The 21299-nt window shown below is 47.9% G+C and overlaps 1 protein-coding gene across 1 annotated transcript in view; it reads left to right on the forward strand.

Annotated features, from left to right (window-relative positions):
- Positions 1-15018: 15018 nt before the first annotated feature.
- The window catches only part of FLVCR2 (FLVCR choline and putative heme transporter 2), a 52070-nt gene continuing 45789 nt past the window's right edge, over positions 15019-21299 (forward strand). The window contains exon 1 of the mRNA XM_026008652.2: positions 15019-15907. Within this exon, the coding sequence (XP_025864437.1) occupies positions 15254-15907 (654 nt within the window). The 5' untranslated portion in view covers positions 15019-15253. The remainder of the gene's footprint in view (positions 15908-21299) is intronic.

The following is a 21299-nucleotide window of genomic DNA, read 5'->3' on the forward strand; positions in this document are numbered from 1 at the left end:
AGAGTCCATGTGGGGCAGACTGTCAGGGGCAGAAGGGCCTGTGTCAGCACAGCGGCTTTCCTGACCTTTAAGGCAACGGGGAGTTACCTCAATCTGAAACGTGTGGCTGGGGAGTGATTCTAGCCTCAGCCATATGCAGGGGCCCAGGGCAGGCCGCCCTCACATGTGCCGCGGGTAGCACACTGATTGCTTTGAATTGAAGCTACCAGCCCAGGGCAAGGACACTCTGACCCTCCTCTGTCCCCCTGAAAGCAGGAAATAAATCTCCCATATGAAAATACCCTCCCTGGGGGCGCCCGGGGTGGGGGCTCAGTGGTTGAGTGTTTGCCTTTGGCCCAGGGCATGATTCCAAGTCTGGGGATCAGGTCCCACATCGGGCTCCCTGCATGGAGCCTGCTTCTCCCTCTGCCTGTGTCTCTGCCTCTCTCTCTGTGTCTCTCATGAATAAATAAATGAAATCTTTAAAAAATATATGTAGAGAAAAAAAAATCCCTCCCTGTACTAAGAAGGACATAGATATCCTTATCACCTGAGATAGGGACTTGAAAGTCTAAAAAACTACAGAAATCAGCTTTGTTATTTTTTTTACTAATCTACACCCTCAGCCCAAATTCCTTACTAATCAAAGCTTCCAAATACGTTTTTCCTTACTCTGTAAACTCTTCACAAACTTATCATTTCTTTGTCTAAAATACAGAAAGACTGCCTGCCTGGGTCTTTTCTTTAGGTCTCATTCATTATTGGGTCTCCAGGCGCACATAATAGAGCTTCGTTTTTTCTTCCCACGAATCTGTTTTGTGTCCATTGAATTCTTACTCCAGCTGGAAGACCTTGAAGGGTAGAGGAAGATTTCTCCCTCCCCTGCACAGCATAGGACATACCAGCAGGGCGGGTAAGCAGAAGCAATTCCCACTCCCCGTGCCCTGCAGCCCTTGCTGGTCTCGTTCCCAATCTAAGGTCACCTGCACACAGAAACCAGCAGCGACATTTTCCCTTTAGACCCAGTTCTTGGAATCTTGTTGCAAATGGAGAGAGAATAAAAAGTCACCTTCTAGAAGGCAGGATGGTCTCACCAAACACGTGCTTCACTCTGCCCAAAGTTAATCCAGAAACTTCTCTGTTTAGTTGTCAAAGGTTGTCTCCAAGGTGCATCATTCATGTCAGGAAATCCACTTGAGATTACGTGCTGCATCAAACCAGTTGCCCAGTGACAAAATAAACAGAACAGTCAGCTCTGCCCCTAACACCATGTACCGAGTGAGAGTGAGGGCAGATACTAAGTAAGTGACATGCATCAAAGTAGACGTTTTTACCTGAAATGTCTAGATTACCCATCTAAGCCTGTGATTTCTTATATTTGGTGGTCATCGGACCGCTTTGAAGATCTGATGAAAATCTGGACTACCCCCTCCTTTCCTTTACAAAATATATACATATTTATCAAATTTGGAAGATATTATTTCAGGGATTATAGACTCCTGGAATCCATTCATAGACCCCAAGGTGAAAACCTTTCATGGATCAACACACCATGCACCCGCAACTCAAGAAACACAGCTGCCAGGAGACAGGGTGGTTCGTGGCATGCAGCATTGAATTGGAAGTCAGATGTTTCTCATCAGTTGTTACAATTTAGTGAGCCAGGAGGTCTTCATAGTTGCAAGAAGTAAACCTACTTGACATGAAGCAGAATGTTTGACTCAAAGGCCATTCTGATTGGGCCACTCTGATACAGTGTGTCATCTGTGGTAAGAAGGAAGGATGAGGATGGAATGAGGATGTATGTAAGGTTCATTACTTGGTGAATTTTTAATGGTTGGAACCATAGTGGTTTTTGAAAGTGGTATATAAAAATGTCCCTTGGACAAAACGCACTCGCTTGTGCTAAGATAACCACCATGCACAATGCCTTCAAAGGACAGTGAATAGAAGATTAGAACAGCGTTTGTGAGACAGCTGGCTGTCCATGGAACAAAATCACAGGAGTATAAGAACCCCAAACTTTGTTGCAGTGGCTTAAGGTATTCATTGCAACCAAAGTGCAAATGCTCTTGATAAGAGTAATACTTTGCCTTATCAGCCATTTACCCTGTAGATGTAGAATTTTTGCCCACTGTTTCTCTAAAGGTCTTTGATTCTCTGAAGGTAGAGGGGGCATAAGAATGCTGGAGATTGGAAGAAGGGATGTGGAAGGGAACTTGGAGGCTTGGAGCTAGAAGCATTGAAACCAAATTGATTGTGTCATAATTCCTATCAATATTGATCTGGTTTCAAATGAGACTTGATTGCATCATTTGCCTCAAGAACAAATGTGGCCATCAAAATATTAGTCTTGGTTTCTTTTTTTTTTTTTTTAAGATTTTATTTATTTATTTATTTATTCTTGAGAGACACACAGAGAGAGGCAGAGACACAGGCAGAGGGAGAAGCAGGCTCCCTGCGAGGAGCCTGATGAGGGATACAATCCCAGGACCCTGGGATCTTGACCTGAGTGGAGGCAGACGCTCAACCACTGAGCCTTCCCTAGTCTTAGTTTCTGCTCCAACTTCAGTAAATGTCGTGAGTAGAGATATTTTGTTATTAACCTATCTTTACCCTTCATAACAGGAGCTACTGCTGGTACTGCTGGTGTGTGTGTCTATGTGTGTGTGCGCATGCACATGCATGTCTATCCACACATGTAGGCATATCTACAAGGCTGACTCTGTCTGCAAGTCCAGGACAGAGTCCTCGTGCTTTCAACGCTAAGTGCCTGTGAGTCCTTTGATTTCTGAGTTGACACAAGCCCTGTTCCTATTTGCATCTCTCCTTTGAGAACCAGCTCTCCTCCCAGCTGTATCTTTGGCACTTGCTCTATTCTCCATTCACTTACTGATCCATTCATTCAACAAGAATATATTGAGCACCCATGTCAGGCAGATAGCTAGGGACTAAGGATAGAGAGGTGAATAAAGCAGACCCACGTCCCTGCCTGAACAGAGTCTACAGTCTGGTGGGGGACGCAGAGACAGAAGAACTAATGATACTAATTAATGAATGACAATGCTGATAAGTACTAGGAAAGCATACACCAAGGACTTGACCTATTCCTTGGAGGACAAGAGGTCTGGGGAGTCTAAGGAAGTGAGATTTCAACTGAATGCTGAGCAGAAAATAATATCAAGTGGATGAAGAGGGAGAAGAAGTGTGTTCTAAGTGGTGGGAACAGCACATGCCCAGTGTGGTCTGAGATGATACTGAGCTGCCATCTCTTGGCTTGAGGTGTCCAAATACTGAAGAGATGACTGTACCTCTTCCTAACTATTGCCTCCAGAAGTACTGGTGCTGAGTTACATTTCCAGAGAGGGAGCTCCCATTTTTCAGAGTTGGGAACATGGCCTGACCAGCCCACCTGTCAGCACATCCATGCTTCACACCTCAGAGCAGATACTTCTGTTCCTCTCCTTCATCCCCCACTGAGGTCTCCTAACTGTTCCCCCTCACTCCCCTGTCAGCTCCCCACATGGCAGTCAGAGTGATCCTTTTACAATACAAGTCACTCCCCATCACCCCTCTGCTTAAAACCTTCCTGGAGCTTCTCACCTCAATTGAAGCTCAAGCCCTCACCAAAGCCTACCAGACCCCACTGGATCTGGCCCCCATCTGCCTATCTGACCTCTTCTCCCCACACTCTCCCTACTGCAGCTGCTCTGCCTTGAACATAGCAAGTGTGTTCCTATCTCAGGGCCTTTCCACTTGCTATTTCTGTGCCTGGGGCACTCTTAGCTCAAGATATCCATGTGGCTTGTTTCCTTACTTATGCTTAAATGTCACCTTAGAGAGGCCTCCTCTAACCACCACCTCACTCTCTATCTTGCTATCTTTCATGATATTGCCACTTTCTCCTTGGGTTGTAAACTTTCAAAGGTGTAGGAACTTGTAGTGTGTTCACAATTGTATCTCCTGTACTCATGGCAGTGCCGGACATGTAATCAAGACTCAACAACGTTTGTTGAATGAATACATGAGAGTGAATGGATAGCCCCATCCCCAAGCCACCATTCATCCCCTGCTTCCTCCCAGTCTCTCACTTTTTCTCTTTTTTTCAAAGAGAAAAAAAGGGAATACTCCATATCAAGAGCCCACGGATTTCTTCTGATCTCCTGAACCTCAACACGCTGGCCAAAAACATTCTTTTGATAGCCATGGAGATGAGAGGGATGTGTTAGCATCCAGAATGAGTGAGTGTCTGGGATACGGAAGGTAACAAGCTCCGTGAGGGTACTTGGGTCCAGGCACAGAGGGGAGACTGAGTCCTGGCCCATTGTGTCACAAAGGCTGTGGGGATGGAAACAGGTTGTGTCAGTAGTTTTGTATTGTGGTTACCTGATTTGCAGACAGAACGAGGCCATGCCAACAGATATAATTAGGTGACACATGGCCGTTGTCATTGCGTGAGTCTGGTAGCTGTTTTCGATTAGAGTTTGTACCCGTTCATCTAACTCAATATTTCCCAAACTTTGAGTTACCCACAAGCCACCATTACCATTTCTGTAGCATCCATGAACCATCTGCACGACTAATGACCTCATTTTCTAAATCAATTCACTCCTATTACTTGGATACACATATTTAAAAAGGAAACTAGCAAATCAGGGAGACCAAAAGGAAAAGTGTGAGCAGCCAGATGGATCCAGCCCCAGAGGGAGAGCTGTTCCTAATGCCCCCCACCCCCCGTAGCAAAGGTGGGAGGGGGCTGGGCATGGGAGTCAGGTCCCAAGGGGTGAGCTGAGGGGAGAAGAAAGTAGGAGGAGGAAAGGCTGCCAGCCTCTGGGGGTCTCATGGGGAGAGGGGGAAAGGAGGCAGTGGCCTGGGGACCTAGAGCCTGGGGGTGCTGTGAGGTCAGGCTGTCCTCCTGGGACGGGACAGTGAGTGTGTTGTCTGTGCTGGGCAGCAGCCCTTGTGTTTGCTCACCTGCCATCTGGAATCAGTGCACAAACACTGGAACACGGAGCCCAGGAGTGGCACCCAGGGCCAGAACGCCGGAAATGTGCCCTCCTGCTGGGCAGACAAAAGAGTTCTTGAGAGCTTGGTGGACTAAGGAGAAGGTCGAAGAATGAGGAATAAGGTGGGGAAGACAGAAAGGTACCTTGTCACACAGAGATCTGTAACTGCAAGAAAATACCAACTGCACAAAGCTGTATTTGGGTTCTAGAGTGTTCTACAGAATCACACAGACTACTGTGCACAAAAAATTAAACGGGCACAGCCAGCCCTTGAATGTCACTGTGCTCCCAGGTCATTTCTCTGGCAAACACGATGGGGTCCTTATTAAGAAAATAGGGATCCTAAAAAAAAAAATACGGATCCTTCCAAGCACCAAGGGTGTAGGGAACTAGGTACCTCACTTCTAAAGATATGTGATTCTCCGTACCTATGAGTTAGAGCCACTAGCCATTTTTTAAAAAATTCTAGTACAGTTAATATACGGCATTAGATTAGTTTCAGGTGTACAATATAGTAATTCAACAACTCTGTACATTACTCAGTGCTCATCACGGTAAGTGTATTTTAATCCCCTTTACCTATCTCACCCATCCTCCCACCCACCTCCCCTCTGGTAACCATTAGTTTGTTCTCTATAGCTAAGAGTCTGGGGTTTTTTTGTTAGTATCTTTTTTCCTTTGTTCATTTGTTTTGTTTCTTAAATTCTGCATATGAGTGAAATCATGGTACTTGTTTTTCTTTGACTGACTTATTTCACCTAGCATTATATCCTCTAGATCCATCCATATTGTTGCAAATGGCAAGACTTCATTCTTTCTATGGCTGAGTAATATTCCACGACCTCTTTATCTATTTGTCTATTGATGGACACTTGGGTTGCTTCCATAATTTGGCTATTGTGCTGCAGTAAACACAGGGTGCGTGCATCTTTTCAATTCAGTGTTTTCATATGCTTTGCGCAAATATGCAGTAGTCGAATTAGTGAATGATATGATCATTTTATTTTTAATTCTTTGGAAAGCTTCCATACCATTTTTCAGAGTGGCTGCACCAGTTTGCATCCCCACCAACAGTGCACAAGGGCTCCCTTTTCTCCACATCGTTACCAACCCCTGTTGTTTCTTTTGCTTTTGACGTTAGCCATGCTGACAGGTGTGAGGTGATATCTCATTGTGGTTTCGATTTGCATTTCCCTGGTGATGAGTGATGTTGAACATCTTTTCATGTGTCTGTTGGTCATCTGTTTGTCTTCTTCAGAAAAAATGTCTGTTCGTGTCTTCTGCCTACTTTTTAATTGGATTACTTGTGTTTTGGGTGTTGAGTGGTATAAGTTTTTTTTGTGTATTTTGGCTACTAACCTTTTATAGGATATGTCTTTTGTAAGAATCTTCTCCCATTCAGTAGGCTTTCTGGCACTGATCACTTTATCTGTTTGGTTAATTGCCGCTCTCTTTCTGGAAACTGTTTATCTTCCATTCCAATACATAGCCCCCTTGGAAGCTGCCCCTATGGTTATGGTCAGTGGGTCAAGGAATGGGCATCTGGGTGTTTGTATTTAGGACAGAAAAGCAGGGCAGCGTCTCTCAGGAAGCTGAGATTGTTAAGAGGTGAAACTCCAATGTGGAGAAAACTAATCTTTTTTTTTTTAAGATTTATTTATTTATTCATGATAGACAGAGAGAGAGGGAGAGAGAGAGAGAGAGAGAGAGAGAGAGAGAGAGAGAGAGAGAGAGAGGCAGAGACACCGGAGGAGGGAGAAGCAGGCTCCACGCTGGGACCCCGGCGTGGGACTCGATCCCAGGACTCTAAGATCGCACCCTGGGCCAAAGGCAGGCGCTAAACCGCTGAGCCACCCAGGGATCCCCAAGAAAACTAATATTTAGGAAGAGGGAAAAAGAAAGCTGACCCTGAAGATGCTATGGACTGTGTACCCCCAGTTTCATATTCGAAACATAACCTCCAGTGTGATGTTATCAGCAGGGGGGGCCTTTAGGACGTGGCTAGGTCAGGAGGGTGCCTTCATGAATGGCTTCAGTGCCCTTACAAAAGAGACCCCAGAGAGCTCCTCACCTCTTCCACCATATGAGGTCACAGCAAGAAGATGCTGAGAACCAGGGAGGGGGCCCCACCAGATGCCACATTTGCCAGCCCCCGGATTGTGGGATCTATCAGCCTTTAGAACTGTGAGAAGTAAATTTCTGGCATTTACAAGCTATTTTTGTTATAACCACCCAAATGCACTGAGACACAGGCAGGAATTGAGAAGGAAGGAGCCGTGAGCACATCGGCCTCTGGCAGCTTCCAAGGCTTCAGCCATACTCAGCCCTTTCTGCCACTTGAGTGGTCAGCTCCTACACAGGTAAAGTCTGGGAGCACCTCCAGTGTTCTCGAAACACATTATTTTCCAGCTTAAGCTGGTTCAAATCGGGCACCAGCACAACAATCAATGCAACAATTAAAAAAAAAAAAAAGGTTATTGAAAAAACTGGGATACAGTTAAGCACTCTCGGTTGCCCTGTTTGGAGAAGCACTTTCAAGACTCCTTAGAGCTCAGGGCAGTTGATGGCATCACCAGCAGGGACTTCACACAACTATTACTTTGGAAAACTTAAAGGGAATCCATAAATACTTAAAGGGTTTCATTTTGGACCTGTTTCTTTCTAAGTTTTCTGTTTATTCATAGAAGTGAGGTGAACTTGAGCCAAGTATCCTGCCCTGAAGTCCTGAGGAGTCATGATGCCAAAGAGTGAAAGAGGAGAGGATGAATTCAGGATTCCTTGCTTTCCATAAAATTTGATTGCTGGGTTTTCATGGAAACTTATACTCAGAATTTAAAGCAGCTTCTCTGGCCTTTCGATCTTGCAGTGGCTGAGGTTGCTGTAGGAAGGGGTGGGGGCCCAGCAAAGGAGGAAGGACAGAGCAACTGGAGGCAGTAGTGATGATATCATTCTGCTTCTCGCTCTGCAAGGTTTATCCTGATTCCTCCCGCCATCCAGTCCCACCACCACTGCCTCTCACCTGTGCCCTCAGCTCCTCCCCATCCTCTCACTGCTGCCACTCTGAGTCTCCACTCTCCCTTCTCACCTGGGTGAGCACAACACCTCCTGAGAGGTCCCTCTGTCCCCATGCTCACCCCCCACCCCAACTGGGTTCTCCCCAAAGCAGCCAGAGCAGCCAGCACTCTCCAATTGACAACTTTGATAATGTCCCTTCATCTGCTTAAGACCTCTTGATGTCTCCCCTTTGCTCTTAGGACAAAGTAAAAATCCCTCAATGGTGCCTGCACCATCTAGCTGCTGCCTCTCTCTCGGGTTGCCCTCACCTTCACTCTGCCCCAGTCACACTGATGTTCAGCTCCTTCCTGCCTCAGGGCCTTTGCACATACTGTTTGCTTTGCCTAGAATGCCCTTCCTCTCTCTTTCACCTAGTTCGTTTTCTCTTTCTTTCTTTCTTTCTTTCTTTCTTTCTTTTTCTTTTTTTTTTTTTAGTTTTTGTTTGTTTGTTTGTTTTCTTTTAGTTTTCACTCTTTCTTAAGAGCTGGCTTGGGATCTAGCTTGTCTGTCCTTCTTTACAAATTCTTACAAATAACCCTCAGAGCACCTGTAACAATTTTACTTATGCATGTGACAGTTTGATGGGTGGTTGTCCTCCCAACTAAACTATTAGCTCCAAGGGGGCAGGAAAGGACCATTTTACTCACCAGAGGATCCCCAACACTGGCCACAGGTCCTGACTGAGTCTTACCTGTTCCTCAAGGTCCTGTTCAAACATCTCCCTGAGAAACCCTGTCTAACTTCCTGCTTTGTCCATCCATGAGCCGGCAGGGACCCTCACCGTGCAGTTACTGAGCCACCCTACAATGACTTGCTCACCAATCTGCCTCACCATTAGTCTGTGGACTCTCAGAGGGTAAGACTGCTGTCTCTGTTGTGTTTGGTTTCCCTGACACCCAGTGCTTGGCCTGCAGGAGACAAAGGTGTGAATGAACTAAGGACTCTGTTAAAAGAGCTCCCTGGCCTGAGTATTGTCCGTATTAACTGAGGGGCTTAACCAGATGATTCTATCGATCCTTTCTCTAACACTATGGTTTCAACATCACATAACCCTGCCTGGTCAGCACCCCTCTTCTTTGTCACCCCAGGTACCTTTAACTGTTGCCCTGGTAATCAACAAATCTCACTGCTACCACACTTCCTCTGTCTCATTATGCAAAGAAAGCCTCACACCTCTGGGCTTTCTATAGAATATGCAAAAAAAATTTTAATATCTCCTTCCTCTTTGACTCATGTTTAGTTAGGGCTTTCTCGTGTTTATGGAGGAACTTGGTTTTCTAATTATTAAGAAATATTTAAAATCTATAGAGAACTAAGGGTGCGAAGAACAATGCGATGGACACACCAAAACATGAACAGTGGAGGAAATACAATGTCACCCAAGTCCACAGGCCTTTTCTTTAAGAGAATGACCAATACCTTCTGAGGCCTTTCAAGATACAGCCATGTATTCCCAGTGAACTGAGACATTCACTTTAAACCATGTGTCCAGGACAGAGCCTGGCCTCTAACATGTCCAGGTAGGAGGTTTTCTTTTCTTTTCTTTTCTTTTCTTTTCTTTTCTTTTCTTTTCTTTTCTTTTCTTTTCTTTTCTTTCTTTCTTTTCTCTTTTCTTTTCTTTTCTTTTTTCTTTCTTTCTTTCTTTCTTTCTTTCTTTCTTTCTTTTTTAAAGATTTTATTTATGTGATAGAAAGAGAGAGAGAGAGCACAAACAGGAGCAAGGGCAGAGGGAGAGGGAGAAGCAGACTCCTGGTGGAGCAGCAAGCCCAAGGGAGGGCTTGATTCTAGGACCCAGTGATCATGACCTGAGCTGAAGGCAGATGCTTAACCCACTGAGCCACCCAGGTGCCCCAGGCAGGAAGCTTTCATTCTGTCCTCTCTTCTAAGGAGAATGGGCCTCCTCAGTGTCAGCAGGCCCTGATCTCATTCCCGTCAAGGAGACTCTGTGAACCTAGAGGACCCTTATGGGGAAGGAATCCAGAATCCCACACCACAGGACTGACCTCCTGGCTGTCCCACTCTATGGGCTCTGTGGGAGTTCTAAGGAAAAAAAAAAAAGACAAGCAAAGGAGGCATGAGCATTCAGGACAAGCTGGACACGTTGTCATTCATTTTGAGGCCATCTGGAGGTGGACCTCGTCTAGGGGTTGCATCGCAGAAGGCAGTTCAATCACGCCTTCATTTCCTTTGTCTGGGCCAGACAGCAAGCTAGAGATTGGCATTGACTATGACCAGGGCATGATAACTTGAGAAACTCAAGGCAAGTGGATGACTTAAAGAACTAAATAAACATGTGTAGTCAGGTATGACAGGAGCTCCCATAAAAGTGTGCATATGAAGGGTACGGGTGTGAAGGAAGCCTCTGAATCATACTTCGGGCACTGGGAAAGCCTTCCTGGAGGAGGTGACACTTGCCCTGCATTGTGAAGGCTGGCGTGTGCAGGCATGATGTGTTCATAATGCTTGGGGGAGCTGCAGGTGGTTCCACCTGCCTGGAGTGCAAGGTGGAGTGGGTGGTGGTAGGAGATGGGGCCAGAGCAGCATCACAAAGGAGCGGGGAGCCTCTGCAGGGGTGGCTGCTGGAGGACCCCAGGCAGGGGAGAGGCCCAAAGCGAAGTGGCGCAGCGCTGCACTGGAAGGGTCGGACCAACAAGGAAGGGGTCACAGGATAGAGGTGAGGAGCCACGATAAGCTGAACTAAGGTGGTGCCAAAGAGAAAGGAGGAAAGGGAAGACGGGGGTGGGGGGGGGGGGAGATGAGCAGCCAGCGGACACTGACAGTCAGGGAACAGAGAGTTCTGGGTGGTTCTCCAGGTCCTTCTCTGGCTGGCTGGTTGCTGGTGGAGCTATTCATTGACAGAACCCCAGAGGAGAAGCGGACCTGGGCATGATCTTTGGATGCCGCGACGGAAGTCTCATCGTAAGTAGGAGACGTAAGGGGATAAGATCCCCACAGAATCTGCAAGTGTCAAAGTCACCGGCAGCAGTAAGAAGGTCAAGGAAGGGTCAGGCAAAACTAGGGTGTGGATAATGGGGCCTCTGACCACACACCCACTTTTCTGAGGTGACGCCCTGGCCCCGCTTTGGAGGACACCGCTTGGCCGAAGAGGCTTCCCTGAAGTTCCAGGGTTGAGTCTGGAGTGTCAGAGGCTTCAGTCCCCTGACTTCCTGTTTCCAGATTTGATGATAACTCTGATGACATTCTATGCCTGCTTTTTTGGAAAGCGTTTTACGAAACCTGTTTTTTAATCTCTGAAAACCTCTCTGAGCTCCTCTTTGCCCCCGTTTTCTCAAACTTCATGGTAATGTGTAATTCCATTCTATTCCACCAACAAGTATTGAGAGCATGTGCTGTATGGATTATCCCATCAAATGTTCCTTAAGGACCTGGAAATGCATGGGAGTGTGGGAAATAAGGGAAAAACAGGATATTGGTGAGGATGCACTATTACGCATATAAGATTTGTAAGAGCAACATTTCCACAAATTCCGAGCGCCAGTATTTTTTAAGAGAGACTAATCCAGAATCTCAATCTGATTCATTCATTAGCAATTTAGCCTTCCTGTGCACTCAACAAATTCCATGCCTCGCATACCTGCGCCCTGCTTATCAGATGGGATGCTTGGACTTCAAGTCCCCACTTTTATTGTCGGGAGTAGCTGTTAGCCTCTAGAGGGCAGACTTTGCTACTATTCTGCTGAAGGCCAGGAGACAGTTCAATACCAGAGGGTCCCTCAAGCTCCCTGGGACATCAGCTGGGATAGAACAAGGAATCAGGGCCCCCTTTCAGGAAGCAATCTCTAAAATGGATTTCCCGTTGCCCTTCGAGGTGTACCTATAGATAGAACATATCTATTGATCAATAGATGGATGTAATACATAGAAGCTGCTCAGTACTTGTTTTTTCAATGGGTGAACACAGAGGGTTTCTATGTAATAACTACCCAACATTTATATAGCTGTCCACCCCTGATGGGAACCAGCCAAGAGACAGAATTCTTGTGTGGCCACCAGAATATTTTTTAAAATATTTTATTTATTTATTCATGAGAGACACACACACACAGAGAGGCAGAGACACAGGCAGAGGGAGAAGCAGGCTCCATGCAGGGAGCCTGACGTGGGACTTGATCCTGGGTCTCCAGGATCATGCCCTGGGCCAAAGGCAGGCGCCAAACTGCTGAGCCACCGAGGGATCCCCAGCCACCAGAATATTATTACCAAAACCAATATGCAGGTATTTTTGAATCTTTATAAATCAGAAACTGAAGGATAGAGAGGTTAGTAGAAGATATCCGCACCTCACATTTAATCTGACTCACTGTACCACAAAACACAACCCCAAATATCACTAGAACGGCAGGTTAGACCACTTAGGATTTGTCACCAAACTGAAGCATCTGTTACCCCACAGGAGCACATGGTGGGGAGAGGAGGTGTGCTGCATGGAGGGGAACTCACAGAACTGTATTGTTGCTTGTTTTGATGCTAAGTAGTTGTGGGGGTCTGAGTTACAGGCTCCAACTCTCTGGGCCTCAGTTTCCATATCTGTAAGGCGAAGTTAAGAACATATTGTAAAGGAGTACCTGGCTGGCTCAGTCAATAGGGTGTCTGACTCTTAATCTTGGGGTTGTTGTGAATTCAAGTCCCACCTTGGGTGTAGAGATTACTTTAAAAAGTTAACAAATTAATTTCTTTGTTTCTTTCTCTCTTTTAAAAGAACACCCTGGGAAGAATTTGGAGAGAGGTCCATGATGATCTAGGAATAAGAAGCAGTGAGAGGTCTTGGAAGGCCTTCCAAGAGAATGGAAGTTGTGCTCCTTGGAGAATGATAGGGAACACTGCTGGAATTTTGAGAACAGGCAATGTTAAATTAGCATAGAGATTCTTTGTGGGTATGTGCTTTCTCTTCAAACATTCCATTATAATCCAAGACCCCATAATTTTTGCCAAAAAGTGGGTGCCTCCAAACAGTGTTCTGCCTCCCAGGAACCAGTGGCTCTGGCCCCATCAGGGGTGCTCAGACTTGGCTACCTGCTGAGATCACCTTGTGGAACTTTAAACATGTACATGCCAGGGGTCCACTCTTTAAGAACCTGATTTGGGTTGTGGCTGAGGCACAGGCAATGTTGAGTTCTCCATGTGATTCTAATGTTCAACCCAAGCTGAGAACCACTGCCTAGAGCTGTGGTGTCCTTTTGTGTCTGAAAATTTAAAAAGAAAAGGAAAGCAGTGGCACCCAGGGGCTCTCATACTTTAATGTACAAACAAACAAATCACCTGGAGATCTTCTAAAATGTAGCCTCTATTTCAGGAGGTCTGGGGTGGGCTGGGCATCTGCCCTTGTAACAAGCTCCCAGGGGGGTGCCCACACTGCTGTCCCCAGCCTCCATGTGTGCCCTGAGTCTGTAGCTTGAATGAATACAGACTTGCTTGGGAAACTATGGCTCTGCAAGCCAGCTGGGATCTTAAGAAGTCACTTCACTTTTTGAACCTCAGCCTTCCGATGTTAAATGCAGGCATGCAATAGTAACTACATCATAGAGTTCTTGTGATGCTTTAATAACACAATGTGGTAAACATGCTTAGCATGATACAACACACGTTAGCCTTTGGATTATTAGGATAGCCAACACTCAGGGGAACGCTTCACGGTCTGCCAGGAATTCTCAAAGTACTCTCATGTCTTGTATGGGTCAAGCCTCAAAACAACAGTCTGAGGTGGGTACTGTGATTTCATCACCCCTCTTTTACGGATGAAGAAACTGAGGCACAGAGAGGTGGAGTATCTTAATTCACATCACACACGTAGGAGTTGCTAGGCTGGTTGTTGGAACCCAGGGAGAATCTAGGCTCTTCTCCCTCCGGGGGCTGAAATGGACACTGCGAACAGGCATTTCTGCCCTGCAGGCCTGACTTTCTGGAGGCGATGATTTGAGGAGTCGCCTCTGTAATGGGCCCGGTCAACAGGTGGCAGCCCAGGGCTATTTGCAGACCTCGTCCCGAGCCGGCGCCCGGCTGCGTACTGGATCCCTCCAGGCCCCTGGCTCCCAAGAGTCGGGTCTGCCCCCCCCCCCCCCCCCACCGCAGGTGCTCGCCAGCAGGCCGTCGGGGGCCGCGGCGAGGGGAGGCCTGCGTCCCGGGTTCGAATCCGAGCTCCCTAAGACGAGACCAGGTTCGCGGGCACAGCAACGAGGAAGACGACTTTCCTGCGACTCCCGTGGGCCCCGGGGAGCGCGACGGCCCAGGAATCCCACGCGTCTCTTCGTACCCAAAGTCCAGCAAGGATCCAACCGGTAAAACGCCGGGGATCCCTCCTGGATTCCCCAGAGCACTTAGGAGGCGCGGGGCGGCGGGGCGGGCGCCGGGGGTGGGGCCCGGGGGATGGGGCCCGGGGGATGGGGCCCGGGGGATGGGGCCCGGGGATGGGGCCCGGGGGATGGGGCCCGGGGGATGGGGCCCGGGGATGGGGCCCGGGGATGGGGCCCGGGGGATGGGGCCCGGGGGATGGGGCCCGGGGGTGGGGCCCGCGCGCAGGAGCCCGTCTCGGTGCGGCTCCCTCCGGGGCTCGGGGATTTTTTCCGCGCGTGTGTGTGTTGGGGGGTCCGCGGGCAGAGGGCAGTGGCTTTGCGGGGCAGTGTGGGGTGGGGGTGGACCCGGCCGTCTCCATGGCACCCGGGGCGTGGGGGAGGAATGCACCCCGCAAGCTGTGGCGAAACAGCTGCGCAGCCGGCCCAGCCCGGCTCGGGGAGGCGCGAGGGCAGGGGGGCAGGAGGGTGGGGGCGGCCGCGCTGGACGGGGGCGGGGCGGTCACGTGCGCCCCGGGGCGGGGCCCCAAAGCCACCCGGGAGCAGCACCGAGTCCCACCTAGAGGCTCCGTGCCAGGCGCGAACTTTTCTCCGGGACGCAGGGACTGAACTTGGCCTGCACCCGCCCCCCCCCCCCCCCGGAGGACTCAAGGGGAGCCGGGAGCCGGCGGGGGTGTCCGCGGCCGGCCTGGGGGCCCGCGGCCCGGGGCCGAAGACACCAAGGAGAAGTGGGAGCTGAAGCGGGGGGGTGGGTGCAGGGAGCTCGACTCGCCCGCTTGACGCAGGCTCGGGTCTCGGCGCACCCCGGGGTGGGCCGGGCCGGCGCTGTCAGCCCCAAGGGCGCAGCCGAGGCGCTGTCCCGAGGCCTCCCGGCACCTGTCTCGGGCCCCAGGAGAGGCCGCGGTCATGGTGAATGAGGACCCCAACCTACGGGAGTACGACGATGGCCCCTCGGCGCCCGAGCCTGCGCTCCCCGCGGGTCGCAGCGCCTCGGCCCACCCCAGCGTCTCCATCCACCCCAGCGTCTCGGCCCACCCAAGCAGTTCGGCGCACCCCAGTACCTTGGCCCAGCCCGGGGGCTTGGCCCACCCCAGTAGCTCGTGTCCCGAGGAGCTTAGCGTGATCAAGGTGAGCAAGCGCCGCTGGGTGGTGGTCCTGCTCTTCAGCTGCTACTCCATGTGCAACGCCTTCCAGTGGATACAGTACGGCTCCATCAACAACATCTTCATGAACTTCTACGGGGTCAGCGCCTTTGCCATCGACTGGCTGTCCATGTGCTACATGCTGACCTACATCCCTCTGCTCCTGCCGGTGGCCTGGCTGCTGGAGAAATTCGGCCTGCGCACCATCGCCCTCACCGGCTCTGCTCTCAACTGCCTGGGGGCCTGGGTGAAGTTGGGGAGCCTGAAGCCACATCTCTTCCCAGTCACCGTCCTAGGCCAGATCATCTGCTCTGTGGCCCAGGTGTTCATCCTGGGCATGCCCTCCCGCATTGCTTCCGTCTGGTTCGGGGCTAATGAGGTGTCAACAGCCTGCTCCATGGCTGTCTTTGGCAATCAGGTGGGTCGAGGAGTTGGCGGGTGTTCAGAGGAATGGGCATCATATCATTGGGAGGCTCAGTGTGTTACATTGGACCTGAGGGCACCTGCTTGTGTGAGCCTGGCCTCTCCTGACTTCAGCAGTGTTTGTGACTCCGGGTGACTTCGTGGCTGGGTATGGGTGGGGGATTGTGACTAGACGACTGTGTAAGAGATGAGCAGGGGAGCTGAAAGAGGAGGCCTTGTCTTTCACCAACAATTTCTCCTCCCCCTGCAGAAAGCATGCTTCTGGAACGACAACCGGCTCATGATCTCCTTCCTGGCCCTGTCAGTCCACATGCTTAGACCTGTGGTTTCAGGAAAGCTGTTCTTTCTCAGGGAGCAGCCCCTGGGGACCAGATTATTCTGGTATCGTCAGAATTTGACAGATGTTTAACCTGACCACCAGCTTTCCTAGAGTGCAGCATCTCCTGTACTATACATAGAATCACGGAGTGCTGGCCCGGTGGTGTTTGGCTCTGTGTTTACCTTCTTTAATACACAGCTGAAGCCAGGACAGAGGGAATAGTACTTTGGGCCACGCTGCTTCCCTGGGGGTTAGATAGCAGGATGGAGTAGAAATCTTGCTCTGAATTTCCCAGGCCTAGAAAAGTTTTTTGGAAAGGCACAGGAAGTTCATATTTCAATCACTTTTCTTTCCTTCTTTTTGGAAGGATGATCTCAAATTCTTTGCATCTCAATGAGGTTATGACCCAAAACGTTGGGCATGTTATGACTCTGCCTTCTCCAAATATTTGAAGCAGGTATTTATGGGGTCCTTCTCTATCTAGACCACTAGGTCTAGAAATGAGACTAGGTCTCATTTCTTCCCCCAAGCACTTGCAATTGTTGCTGTTATTTTAATTTAATGTATTTTATTTTATTTTACAAATGACCAGTAACCCTTTGTTGTTATAAGATATTTCCCTTATAGGAGGGTAAGACTGCGAGGTGAAAGGTAGGTCTTTTCAAACTTCCCAATGGTTAAATCTCCCTATTAGGAGCAGAACAGACTAGGTCACTGCAATCTCAAACCCATTGTTTGAGGAGAGCAGGATTGCTAACTAGGAGAAGCCCTCAGGTGACCAAATCCAAAATATTTTTTGTAAACCATAATGCATAAACTAATAGCTTTTCAGACCCCTCCTCACATACCCGTGAGGGAACTTAACACCAGATAAATCTTTAAAATTTAATAAGACTATTTATTAATTCCCTCTCCCCAGTCCCCACCAAGATCAGGAAATGCTAAGAATTTTACATTTAAAAACACTCTGACAGCATATATTTGTATCACGGAGCCATCTATTCAATTTGATCTTTTAGGCTTAGCCCTAAAAAAAAAAAAAAAAGATGAAAAACTGAATTGTTTCTGCTTCCTCACGTTGAGAGATGACTATCTTATGTTTGGTTCTTGGCATGTGTTTTATTTAGCCTTTCTTCCTGAATAAAGCATGGCTGAATGAGGAGAAATAGTATTAGGGTACCTTGAGCTTTGCTGCTTAGAAAAAAAGCCTCCACAGAGTTGTCTAAAGAGACTTCAAATGCTATTCCACAGAATAATTCTTCTTGGCCTACAAACCCCACATGGATCAGCAAAACTCTGTACCTGGTAATTCTGACCTCTCTCTTCTAGTGCCTCTTGGGTACTCCACACATGCACCAGCCTTACTTGCATTAAATTCGTCATTCATTCATTCATTCATTCATTCACTCAAGAAGCATTCACCTAGGCCTCCCCTTTTGCCAGGCACTATGCTAGGGCTACAAAGATAATCCCTGCCTTCTCAGAGTTCCTGTACTAGATTTTAAAATTCTATGAGGCACTAACATTCTGATAAACAAACAAAAGCCTAGATCGACATATAAAGGATTTATTTTCAGTACCCCATGAGATTTTTAATATCTTCTTTGCCTAATTGCTTAGGGAAAATTGAAGGGGAAGGAAGCTAATATCTATCAAACACCTATCATGTGCAAGGCATTTTCTCATCTATTATTTAATTTTTCAACTCTGTGAGGCAGGTGGAATTGTCCCCGTTGTTATGGATAAGGAAATGAGACCCAGATAAATGGAGCAAACTTACCTAGGGTCGTACAGCTACGAAATCATAGAAGGGAGATTTGAATGCAACTCCACCTCCAGAAGCCCATGTCAATAGGCCAATACCGAGTTATCATGTGGATAAAGCATGTATTTTTAATTTTTTAAATTAATATTTAAAAATTTAAATTATTTTTTATTTCCTTAAGTAATTATTTGTTCTTTTAAAGTAGGCTCCACATCCAGCATGGAGCTCAGAACAAGGCTTGAACTCGTGACCCTGAGGTCAAGACTTGAGCTGAGATCAAGAGTCACACACTTAACCAACTGAACCAGCCAGGCACCCCCTTTAAAGCATTTTTTTTAAAGGGGGAGGGCAGGATTATGAGGTTGGAATTTTGTCCCTTGTGTCTGGTTGGTGGTGGCGATGAAGTATCCACCAGTTTTCTCCAGAATCTGAGAGCCTCTGCCCCTGCCTTCTGTTTTTAAGTGCCTGGCATTAGCATTGCCTCCCCACTCACTGGGTTATAAACTGATGAGGGCAGATTCTCCCTCTTTGAGCCTAGCAAGAGGCACAGGATGGTGGGCTCCAGTCTTTGGGTAGAAGATACCAGTGAGTCCTCAGCTGGGGTGAGAGAGGGAAGGAGTCTTTGAATGGTAGCACAGCCTCGTCCCTTTGGCTCTGGCCAATTGCACAGGTGGTGACAGCCTGGCATGTAGCAACAGTTGTTCCACTGCTGTCAGGGAAATGATTCATGTGGGGTTTTGAGTGATATAGATGATGCTATAGTGGAAGGGTTGGAAGAAAGCCCTGTCTGTCCTAGAGTCTGGTGATAGCTTGGTGGCCCTGGAAGGGAGAGATGTGGGAGTTGGGAGAGACCAAGTCAGCTTCAGCCCCAGTGAGGAGCCTGGAGCACCGAGATGGGAAGGGATTTTCTCAAGGACCCTTGGACAACTGATGGCATGGTGCCAACCAGAAAGAGTAGTAGGAGACTGTTGGCTCTTCGAGTTAAGAAAATCCAGTAGTCTCCCCTTATCCCAGTTTCACTTTCCATGGTTTTAGTCACCTGTGATCCACCTGGAAACAGATGATCCTTCTTCTGACCTATAGGGACATCATCCATGGCCTAATACTATATCTCAATGCCACGTCATTCCTGTCACTTCATGTCATCACATCGGCATGTTATCATCGCATATCGTTGTAAGAAGGGTGAGCACAGTACAATAAGATATTTTGAGAGAGAGAGAGAGAGGTGACATTCACGTAACTAACTTTTATTGCAGGATATTGTTACCAGTTGTTATATTTTATTACTAGTTATTGCTCATCTCTTACTGCGCCTAATTTACAAAGTTAACTTTATCATAGTTAGCTATTTAGGGGGCAAGATGGGGGAGCTTTCCTTGACCCTCTTAGGGGCCCTGGTGGGGTCTAAAAATTAAACAGATGAAGACAGATTATCAGGAGAAAGTCATCCATATTTATTTAATGTAAGTATTACATGATATGGGAGCCTTCCAAAGAAAATAAAGAAACAGTTAGCCCTAGGTACTTTTATGCTAGATTTGAAAATGCAGCATCGTGGAGGAATATGACAGGTTAGGACTTTGAAGTTAGTGTAGTGAACTGGAAAACTGAACGAGGCCTGTTTGTTTTGATTGTACCTGGTACCCTTTTGTCTTCAGAGGTAAGGGTGCTGCTTTGCTCCGGGTATGGGAGGGGCCCCTCTTATAGGAGGGATTTAAGGCGCCTGATTTAGGGAAGTAGGGGGAGGAGCAGGAGGAGGAGGGGGAGGAAGTGGTAGGAGAGGACGAGGAGGAGGAGGAGGAGGAAGTCAGAACGACTCTCCTGCTCTGCTGGCTCTGCTGTTTTCTGAAACTCCCTCAGTTTAGAATATTCCAGCTGCCATCATTTGGAGGAGCATGTCCAGAACCACATCATATTTCTAGCAGATCAAGATGAGCTCTAGAAAACTGAGTCCAAGCCTCGAGGAGGTGGCATCTGCTGGAGCGACTGGTCGTGTGGTAGTACCAGAGAGTCTGGGTATCTGAGATTGACTCAGGAGTCAGGGTCATTAGGTGGGAGGTCAGCCTACTCTTGTTCCCAAATCATGGTCATTTGCCATGGTCATGTGTTAAAGCTTATCATTTGGAATTTTCTAATGTCAGAGGCCTTTCAAGGTCTGACTGAAGTGGGGGGAGGCAAAGGCAAAGTCTTGTTCTCTTCTAGTGATCATTCTTGTTACTAAAAGCACACGGGGTGCCTGTCCACGTGGCTGACCACTTCCTGGCCTCCCCTTATGCACTAGAAGACAGGAATAGGCCAGCACTGGGAGGGCAGAAGGAGGCTAGTGGTGACTTACATGCAATGGTGTGAGGCTGTGACCATACCTTCAAATGCTCCTGGGAGCCAGCCAGGTCTTATAAATGTGACAGTCAAAATGACATCAGGGTGTGATGGGGTCATGGTAAACGTGAGAGTCCATTTCCCATCTAAAGACAGCAGATGCGTCAACTCCTGCCAACTGTTAGCATACAAAGAAAGCATGACCTGGTATTGCCAGATCTCCTCATTTTTTCTTTAAAGAGAAACCAGAGATCCAGATTTTTAGGTGAAGTCTGGTTGTTGTTGTTGTTGTTGTTGTTATTATTATTATTCTGGTAAAAGAGGGATCCCTGGGTGGCGCAGCGGTTTGGCGCCTGCCTTTGGCCCGGGGCACGAAAAGAGACATAATGTTTATCATTTCAACCATCCGTAGTGTACAATTCAATGCCATTAACTACTTTTACAATGTTATGTAAGCTATCTATACCCGAAACTTTTTCATCACCCTCAACAACTGTGTACATCAAATAATAACTCCTCCTATCCTCCCTCCCTCCTATCAGATACTAATAAAATAACAACTCTTCCTATCCCCCTCCCTCCAGCCCGTAGTTACCTCTCAGTTTCTATGAATTTGCTGGTGCTAAGCACCTCATATAAGTGGAATCATGCAATATTTGTCTTTCTGTGTCTGGCTTATGAAGTATGTTTTTTAAGTGCTGATAACTAATTAGTGTGTGTGTGTATGTGTGTGTGTGTGTGTGTGTGTGTGTATGTGTGTCTTTACTGATAGTCTATCTTTTGAAACTGTGGATCAGATAAAATTTCAGTTTGAGGCTTCTGGGGAAGGGAAAGTAGAAGTGAATTCCAGCTCTCCTGCAGTTGGAAAGCCCTCGCCAAAGGCACAGGCCAGCAGAAATGAGCTAGGAGGCTGGTCTCTCTGAGGAGGAAATCAGACCAGTGCTCCAAGGCAAAAATGGTGATGATTTGCCTCACCCAAAG

Source organism: Vulpes vulpes, chromosome 6, assembly GCF_048418805.1.
Source record: "Vulpes vulpes isolate BD-2025 chromosome 6, VulVul3, whole genome shotgun sequence".
Lineage (NCBI taxonomy): Eukaryota > Metazoa > Chordata > Mammalia > Carnivora > Canidae > Vulpes > Vulpes vulpes.